Raw genomic sequence first — 9,392 nt, 5'->3', positions numbered from 1 at the left:
GGACTGGAATGAATGGCAACGTACGAAACTCTACTCGACGAGTAGTAGAGTTGAACAGAGCTGAAGGATTCATGATGCCGCCGAGGATGACAGTGTCGAACGAATCGCATCACACAGAAGTGTTCTCGACGATGAAACACCAGTCAACCCATAGTCGTGATTTGGTCCACCAGAATCTGCCATGATATGCGCTCGAGCATCATCCAAGCCTCGAGATCAATGGTGGTCATCCGGAGGATTCGAAGCCCTTGCCTACGCCAATGAATCGCCCGTCTTTCATACAGTACTTCGCTACGCTTCGCCGCGCACTGTGCCAAAGACGACTGTTGGAAGGGTCGCTTCTTTTGTGGAGAGACCTGATGTTAGACAGCTTCCATCCAAGGGTGCTGCTACCGAGTGTCGGCCTAACAGTGAGCATGAAGGATCTTCTGGGGAGTCGGCAACAGCATACGAGGTAGTACTCCCTCCCTCCGAAGTGGCTGTAGTTTTTAAGCTCCGAGAGGACGATGATTCCTGCTTTGGTCCTCGTCCTGAAGGAGATGCCCCCCTGATTGGGCCCTTGTTGGAGACTAAGTACACGGGTTCCATGAAATCATCGATTTGGTCGATTCTGATTTAGACGAGTCGTTTGAGCCGCCTTCATGGGCTGAGGACCAGGGGTACATCGAGTGAAGCAACTAAGCGAAGAAGAGGGAGCATTTCTCTTCGACGATTCGTGGACGAGAATGTGGAAGGGCAAGTGTCGGTGCCGAATAGTGTTCACGGAGATCAGCGCGTGGATGCTACAGCGACTACGGCAGCCTGAGGCTGAATGCGGTCTCCTTGTGATGATTGTTTTACATCACTGCACCTTCGTACTTTTAACTTCTACTACTTCTCTGCGTCTCTTCTCTGCACCTTCAGAGCTCTTATTTTGTAGGACCGACTGCGGTGCTTCTTTTACTATCTGCTGAGCCTCTCTTCCTATATGAAAAGGCTCGTATGTGATTAGAGACGTGCAGTAGTGCAGAGACGTGGTGAGTAATGATATTAGCAAAGTATCGTTCGGATAGAGAGAAAGTATTCCCCGACAGATGGTGGGAGACAGGCAGATGCATAGCGTCTACTCGAAGGTAACGGCCAGGAGGCTCTACGATTGAGTATATCAGTGAAAAATGGCTACTGAACAGTCTCAATTTTTGCTATTTAGATCTACTCTCTTCTGTACCAAATTCAGGCTGTGCGATGAACTGGAACTACGCCTCGCTGATTAGTCTGGAGAAAAAATCTGTGCAAGGGCGTGAGGAAGACATTCCTGGAATAGACGTGGGTCTAACATGAGAGAGTTAATAAGGTTCGTGTGTCTGGCCTTTACAGCCTAACCATACCTCCATCCCAACACACATTGACCGCATTCAAACACGACGCAACATAGGGTAGAGAGAACGACTCAGTCATCGCTATATACACACAAAAAATCGGAGAAGACTGCGACCCGATTCCAGGCTACTAGTCTTACCCCTCGTAGCAAATTGAGAGTAAATATAATTACAAGTTTTCCAAGACAACGCGCTTAGCAACGTTAATACCAGTCTTGATCATTCGCTCCTTACCATCGGTAACGGTGGTTCCAGCCGGATCATAGTCACCCTCATCCCACTTGAGGGGGCAGCCATCAACGGTTGAGATAGCAGCAGCACGGATACCTCTGATGGAGGCAACGGCGAAGAGAGCAGAGTTCTCCATCTCGACACCGATAGCACCGGCAGCGGCGTTGCTCACCAATGTCTGCTCGACAGCTGGACTGGGATAGAACACAGCCGAGGCGAGAGTAATACCGAAGTGAACACGCTCGTATCCGAGAGACTTGGCGGTATCACGCATGGCGATACAAAGAGCAGGATCAGCCACACAGGGGAAGCCAGCAGGGACAAGGTACTGGGAAGCACCATCCTCAGCGCCAGAGCCGGTGGTGACAATCAAATCACCCTGCTTGATAGTTTCAGGTCTCAATGAACCAGCGGTTCCGAGACGCATGATGACCTTAGCGCCGCACTTGATGAGCTCTTCGAAGCAAATGGCACAGCCGGGACCACCAACACCGTGAGAGGCAACAGAGAACTTAGCACCTTCGAACTCGACATTGTAGGTGCGATACTCCCTATTATAGGCAAGCTCTTCGTACGAGTCACAATACTTAGTGGCAATCAACTCAGCGCGACCAGGATCACCAACCACGCAGACAACAGAGTTGATGGAACCTTCCTTGATCTTCAAATGAGGAGCTTCGTAGACCATTGTAGAGAGAACGAGAAAAATGAATAACTAAGACAAACCACTCCTTAACGACCACTCGGATGGAGAAATGCTTGAATAGCACATACTGAATGACGGATGAGATTCCGTTCCGAATCTATCGTTCATTAGCTACTGGCTGAGCAGCTGACACAATTCGTCCCCATCCCTGGGTCAAGATCCTCTGCAGTGGTGTAGGACTACTGCAGTAGTCGAGCGGTATTTCTTTACATTCGCAGATTTTTGAACGTGAAGGTTAAGTTTGATGTATTGGCTCCCATAGGATATCGCTTGTACCGGAAAAACGAAACGCTCTAGCTTTATAACATATAGATACCAGAGTCGAGGTTTTTGACATAAGGCGAATTTCTCTAAGGTTTGTTTCGTTATTGGTGCAATCAATCCGGGGGGGCAGCTATGCCATCGCAGGATATGGCCTTGTACCATCAATTCGTCTGGGTGGGGCAACTATGCCAGACCAAAATATGCATTAGGACAATCAGTTTCTCTAGGCAAGGCAACTATGCCACCCCAAGGTATGCAGTAGGACGATCAGTTACTCTAGACGGGGCAATTATGCCAGCCCAGGATATGCATTAGGACAATCAGGTACTCTAGACGGGGCAATTATGCCAGCCCAGGATATGCATTAGGACAATCAGGTGCTCTAGACGGGGCAATTATGCCAGCCCAGGATATGCATTAGGACAATCAGGTACTCTAGACGGGGCAATTATGCCAGCCCAGGATATGCACTAGGACAATCAGGTACTCTAGACGGGGCAATTATGCCAGCCCAGGATATGCATTAGGACAATCAGGTACTCTAGACGGGGTAATTATGCCACCCCAGGATATGCATTGGGACAATCAGTTACTCTAGACGGGGCAACTATGCCAACCCAAGATATGCATTAGGAAAATCAGTAACTCTAGGCGGAGCGACTATGCCATCCCGAGATAAATCTTATTGCAATTCTTCCGAGTGTGCAGCCATGCCACCCCTAACGTTGCCTCCCTGCAAACGATTCGTCGAGGTGGGGCAGCTATCTCACAGCCAATTTTCCAAGTCCAATCATGGCAATACATCAAAACGCCCAATTTATCCAAGCGGGGCAACTATGCCACGATCATCTTTCCAATCCATTCGAGGAAATCCGAGGCGCTCATCTCTGAATATTAGAAGTGGTATGATTACAGCTATAAGAATACAGATCCCAAGTTGGAGAAGAGAAGTTATCTTCCTTCGAGGGTATGTGCGTTCAATTGCAATTCATTCCTCGATCGTAGATCTCGGTACGGTCTGACTAAACCACCAAGTGATGTCGGGCCTTTGACTACCACCACCACCTCCGCAAATGCGGGAGTGATCTCTCCTCTTGGTCGAAATCCGAATCACTTCAAACATACCAACAGGATATAGATGGGCACAATTACGTTACGGACTGTTGCGGCTCACTTTTGCGGTTACGGCTCAAGCTCCGTACCGTAAAATTACGGCGCCATAACGGGCTTTATGGAGATCCAGAGGACAAAACGAGGATTGATCATTCAAGTCGCCTGAATCTATCTTGTGTGAATGCCCATCGGTAGACGAAGCTGGCTTGGCAGTTCCGGGCCAGCTTGGGACTATGATGGGCGAGATTTGCAAAGGAGACGAGTGGTAAATGCGAAACCAAAGGCTACTCTCTCAGCGGCTCGGTTGAATTCGAGCCACAAGAAATGAGTTTAACAACTATTTGAACTATCGTGGAGTGCATTACAGCGAATCTTTCCGCCACAATTTTAAAAAAGCAGTTCAGCACCAACCGTAAAGTCGTAAGGCCTTTCCGTAACCGTCAACTGCTTATGTTACGCACGCCGTAACGTAAACCGTAAAAAAACGTTACGCTGCCCATCTATACAACAGGATTGATATCACCTTCTCGTGATTCTTCCGAACTGAATGTACTATTGACGCATATCTTGAAGTAGCACAGTTACCTCAGTGAGACAAGTTTAGCTTTTTAACAGCCAAGGACTTGAAAAACATATACATGAACACACTTACGTGAACACATGAATGCGACTTTCATATGACAGCTCTACCATGGACACGCAATTTCACGAACATCGCTTGGTGCTCAAGTCCTCCATAGTAGTGATTACTCATCGAACGGATTGCAATAGATCCGTTATGACCCTCGCAACAGGTGAGGACTGATCCGCTCGTTTATGATTAACTTGATCGGAACTGAGTTACCGACCCCGTGCACGCAAACGTTCGCAATGAATAAATATCAACAACTCAATACCTCAATGCTTAGGGTTATAGAATACACTCACTATCCATACACACTAATCCAGTACAAGACCTACTGCCCGATTCCAGGCTGCTGGTCATGTTCCGAAACTAGAAACTTGATACAGTTACAAGTTTTCCAAGACAACGCGCTTAGCAACATTAATACCAGTCTTGATCATACGCTCCTTACCATCGGTAACGGTGGTTCCAGCCGGATCATAGTCACCCTCATCCCACTTGAGGGGGCAGCCATCAACGGTTGAGATGGCAGCAGCACGGATACCTCTGATGGACGCAACGGCGAAGAGAGCAGAGTTCTCCATCTCGACACCGATAGCACCGGCAGCGGCGTTGCTCACCAATGTCTGCTCGACAGCTGGACTGGGATAGAACACAGCCGAGGCGAGAGTAATACCGAAGTGAACACGCTCGTATCCGAGAGACTTGGCGGTATCACGCATGGCGATACAAAGAGCAGGATCGGCCACACAGGGGAAGCCAGCAGGGACAAGGTACTGGGAAGCACCATCCTCAGCGCCAGAGCCGGTGGTGACAATCAAATCACCCTGCTTGATAGTTTCAGGTCTCAATGAACCAGCGGTTCCGAGACGCATGATGACCTTAGCGCCGCACTTGATGAGCTCTTCGAAGCAAATGGCACAGCCGGGGCCACCAACACCGTGAGAGGCAACAGAGAACTTAGCACCTTCGAACTCGACATTGTAGGTGCGATACTCCCTATTATAGGCAAGCTCTTCGTACGAGTCACAATACTTAGTGGCAATCAACTCAGCGCGACCAGGATCACCAACCACGCAGACAACAGAGTTGATGGAACCTTCCCTGATCTTCAAATGAGGAGCTTCGTAGACCATTGTCGTACACAGGAAGTTTGAGAAAAACAAAATAGAGCTGAGCGCACGAAGTCAAAAGAGATTCTTACTCAAACACGTCTATCCAACGCACCCATCCCCCATCGGATATGTCAACGGCATCTTTGGCTCTGACGCTAGTAGTCAAACTTAAGCTTTTTGATCTCACAAGTCCTGTCTCCTCGGTGATTCATCATACTGCGCAGCTTGCGTACACTCAAACTGTTTCTCGACGCATTTATACAGCAAGAAGGCGACTTCGACGACTTGAATAGTACGCAATGCTCCTGCACGCCTTAATGACTGAAGACACTGCCTTAAGAACAGTTAGCATCGGACTATACAGGCACTTCATTACTCCCTTGCTCTCGTGTGTGTCTGCTATGATACCGCGAGAGTGTTGTTCGGAACAACTTGTTCCATGACTCATGCGTTCGAGGGAGGGCCGGCACGCAGAGCATTACCTCCCAATAGAGGATATGAACATCTTCGCTGTATTGAAGCATTCCACTATGGTCCATAATCTATGGAACAAGGCACTTTCCCAAGATCATAAGCTACTTCATTAAACTCACAGTGATTTATCAAAAACAGTAGGTTGAAAATTGAAAAAGGGATTATTTTTCAAAAGGAGTGCATCAATTATTGAAAAGTCGGGTTAAACATTGAATCGACTTGAGGTAGCTGTGGTACCTCCTCCCTCCCCGGGTCCTAGCGCCTTATCGTTGCATAGAAGTAACCGAGTTTCAATTCAGGACGAAGCTGAGGTCAACATTGCCAGTAACTGTACACCACTCTGTGGATACCCACGAAACTGCCTTGGCTGTGCTCTGCGCCGCAAGGCTTGCGGTCCCTCATCCTGTTAGCTATACTTGACCTTATGTTACATTTACGTTAACATCGATCTCCCACTCCGACAGAATGACTCTATTCTTCGTGTCGTGTATCATTGGCCCCACAACTTGGGAGTTGCTCCGTCAAGCGTACCTTCGAGGAGGAAAATCTTACCGTTCTTTCCGTTAGGAGCAATTCTTTAAAACTTCTCCGTAAAACTTTTATTTTTGAAGAGCATAAAGAATTCCTAGGCTTAGAATCCTAGCTCTAAGGTATCCCCCTAGGAACTGAAAGGATCACTAGGGGCAGTCCAAAGTTGTCCTCCGAAATTGATGTCCATTTCGGCGGAATTGCTTTTCTCAGTCAGGACATCGCAATCCTTATGCGCGATACTATTTGCCGAATCGATTTCTGAATTATGTAGAGCACCTCGGAGTCTGTACTCTCAGGTATCCACGTTCATCCCAGGAACAAGTGTCCAACACTAGCTTGCGCAAAGCGTTCAGGTTTTTTTCAGATAAGACAAAAAAAGAATACAAAAAAGTTCCTGACAATAATGTCAGTTGAAATTATACTCGACAGGGCCAAAACATACGTGTAAAAAAGAGAGAATGGGTATACAGCTAGCGACTCACTGAATTTGCCAGTGCGACTAGCAAAAGCTGCCCGTTGATAGGGGACTGGCCCCGGTGTTGCTATCGTTCACGATCGATATTATTCCTGTAATCAGCACTATTATGGCCCCGAGAGCGGCAAGACTGGACAGTAGAAAAGCCAGGATACTCGTGCGTCCTGTTCGTCGCATGATCCTCGTTAGAATTATATCGCCGGTAAGAGCACCGCAGAAGGGAAGAGCGATGATCCAAAGGGCGGATGCATCAGGTAGATATCCACCAAGGCCAAAGGAGAGGGCAAGGCCTGAGCAATACGTGCTATCAAGAGACCCTGAGGGACATGCCCTTACTCGAACTGTTAACTAGAATGACCACTGAGCCAGTGCCTGATGCCTGAGGTGGTGTCAAGCCGGTGAACATGACCAACGGAGTAATGATGATACCGCCACTGATTCCCACTACTGCTGCTAAAAAACCAATACCTGACAGAAGGTGGATCACGGAGCGATCCCAGCTTGTGCCGATCTACTAGGAAACGTCGAAGGCAGGAACGTCGGCGACTATCTACTAGGAACTTCGGGTTTCAAGTGCTCACCTAGCAACGATCCAGACAAGGTCAATGCAGCTTTCGAAGATCCAGGCGATCGGTCGATCAGCGCGTATGCAAGTGGAACCATCAAGAGAACCACAACGACAACAACAGAGAGAGCCCAGTACAAGCCTTCACAATAGGATATACCAACTATACCTAGCAACAGTGATAGTGGAGCTCTAAGGTAAATAGTGGCCTACTTCTAGTTGAAGAGGATCCTAGGATAAGTCTAGACAAGATCACCAATATCCATACGGCGAAGATGGTGATCACGCAGGCCACAGCCTTGCGCCTCGTTATCGGCCGCAGTAGCGGTGGTACGACCGTTTCAACTGTACTCGAAGCTGGCACTTTGAGAGTGCCCCCTGCAGAGACTTCCGCATCTCGCTTCGCTTTTTCTTTCTCTGATGTTTCTGCTCGCCATAAATGGAAGCCCTTTAATAATGACATAGCCGATCCGAAGAGTGCCGTGATAACGTAGAGAATCAGCTGGATGAGCACGGGTAACCAGGAGTAAATATATATACCGATTAAACCACCGACTATCATGCATGGCAACATGAGCACCACATACGGTAGATTGATCACTCTACCTCTACGCCTTGAGGTATATTGCGCGTGCAGAGAGAAAAGGACCTTGAAAATATAAATGTCTATCCTCAAGGGCAAAGTACATCCTTACCTTAGCGACCGTAGCCGACATTATAAGCCCTTGACTCATCGCAGTTGCATTCTTGGACGGAAGGCGTCCCACCAGATTCAGTAGAGGCACGAAGAGAATACCTCCGCCCACTCCAGGTGGCATACACAGCATCGCAATGATGAAGACCAGGGGAGCGACGATTCCAATGTTCTCGATATGAACGGTGTCCATGGTGAGCACAAACTACAAATCGCATGAAGTGAGCAAGCAAATGAGTTGGTTATATGTCAGCTGTTTGAGGATGGTGTCTCAAATAGGTTGTGTGAGTTGGGCTTCAGCAGATGGGAAATGAGAGGCTACACAGAAAAAATGTAGAGTCGTAAGCCGTAACGATGCCGAAAAGACTTAACAGACAATGCCTCAGGGAAAGGATGCATTGAGCGGGGCCAATCGAGCACGTGTGACAACCGGCGATATTGTGCGCGTGGTCTCGTGTTTTCTAGAAACACAGGGGATGCTCTTGGAGTGGGGGATCGACACATAGCCGTTCCGAGTATGGGTCGGGTCCTACACTGCAGAGAGGATGGAAGATTAGCTATGCCCACACGCACAATGGGTAGAAATAGTAACAGCGACGCCCGACAGCACTCACTTGACATCAGGGCTGGACGGATGCTCACAGTGGGGTCATCACGACATTCCATCAACCGCTGAGAGAAGACAAGGCCACAACAGTGCAGTTAAAATGGCTCCAACATAGGCAACTAACAACGGGAGCCTCAACCACTGAAATGATCCGGCCCAAAGCAAAATAATTTGACAGCTCTGAGCTTCCCAGGGAACGACTACAGAACACCTATGAGCGGCTCGGATATCTCAGTTACAACATTCGGGCACCCATTTCCAAGGGCTTGTTTGGGTATCTACGCCCGTGATGCCACTAATTCCTCGCCGCGCCACTAATCTCTCACCGCGTCACTAACCTATACTATTGGGCCAGTTTCACAAGGACACTTAAGGCGCTCGAAGGTTAGAAGCCACTTGAGGAGTTACTCGAAGTATACTGAAGGCGTTACTTAAGTTTAAGGCGCAATTTGCTCCTATGAAACTGGCCTATTGTGCTACCGTATAAATCGTGTGTCACGTTCCTCTTAATACACAACTTTGAGTCCTTCTTGGTCCCATACCACCCTCGCAGTTACTCGAACAATGAGCATGTTATGGGCTTCTGCGCACATCAATGTGCTTGCGTGCTTCCTGAGATCTATAGCTAATGATG

At 48.3% G+C, this 9,392-nt stretch overlaps 3 protein-coding genes across 3 annotated transcripts; all 3 read right to left on the bottom strand.

Moving 5' to 3' along the window:
* Positions 1–1,527: 1,527 nt before the first annotated feature.
* Positions 1,528–2,277, bottom strand: Pmar_PMAR003466 (uridine phosphorylase, putative; the record flags this gene model as incomplete). The annotated part of the gene is made up of 1 exon (XM_002784161.1): positions 1,528–2,277. One exon carries the CDS (start codon positions 2,275–2,277, stop codon positions 1,528–1,530), a length of 750 nt encoding a protein of 249 aa, XP_002784207.1.
* A 2,406-nt stretch (positions 2,278–4,683) lies between these two features.
* On the bottom strand, positions 4,684–5,433 carry Pmar_PMAR003465 (uridine phosphorylase, putative; the record flags this gene model as incomplete). Its single annotated transcript, XM_002784160.1, has 1 exon — positions 4,684–5,433. The coding sequence occupies one exon, from the start codon at positions 5,431–5,433 to the stop codon at positions 4,684–4,686; it is 750 nt and encodes a 249-aa protein (XP_002784206.1).
* Positions 5,434–6,802: 1,369 nt separating this feature from the next.
* Positions 6,803–8,358, bottom strand: Pmar_PMAR003464 (conserved hypothetical protein). Its single transcript, XM_002784159.1, has 5 exons — positions 8,153–8,358; positions 7,671–8,106; positions 7,474–7,626; positions 7,229–7,360; positions 6,803–7,182 (listed from the first exon to the last, which is right to left on the bottom strand). Exons 1-5 carry the CDS (start codon positions 8,342–8,344, stop codon positions 6,917–6,919), a joined length of 1,179 nt encoding a protein of 392 aa, XP_002784205.1. The 5' UTR covers positions 8,345–8,358; the 3' UTR covers positions 6,803–6,916.
* Positions 8,359–9,392: the final 1,034 nt, after the last annotated feature.

Source organism: Perkinsus marinus, assembly GCF_000006405.1.
Source record: "Perkinsus marinus ATCC 50983 genomic scaffold scf_1104296935302, whole genome shotgun sequence".
Taxonomy (NCBI): domain Eukaryota; phylum Perkinsozoa; order Perkinsida; family Perkinsidae; genus Perkinsus; species Perkinsus marinus.
The sequence above is the reverse complement of the archived record's forward strand: the minus strand, read 5'-3'. Positions and strand labels throughout refer to the sequence as shown.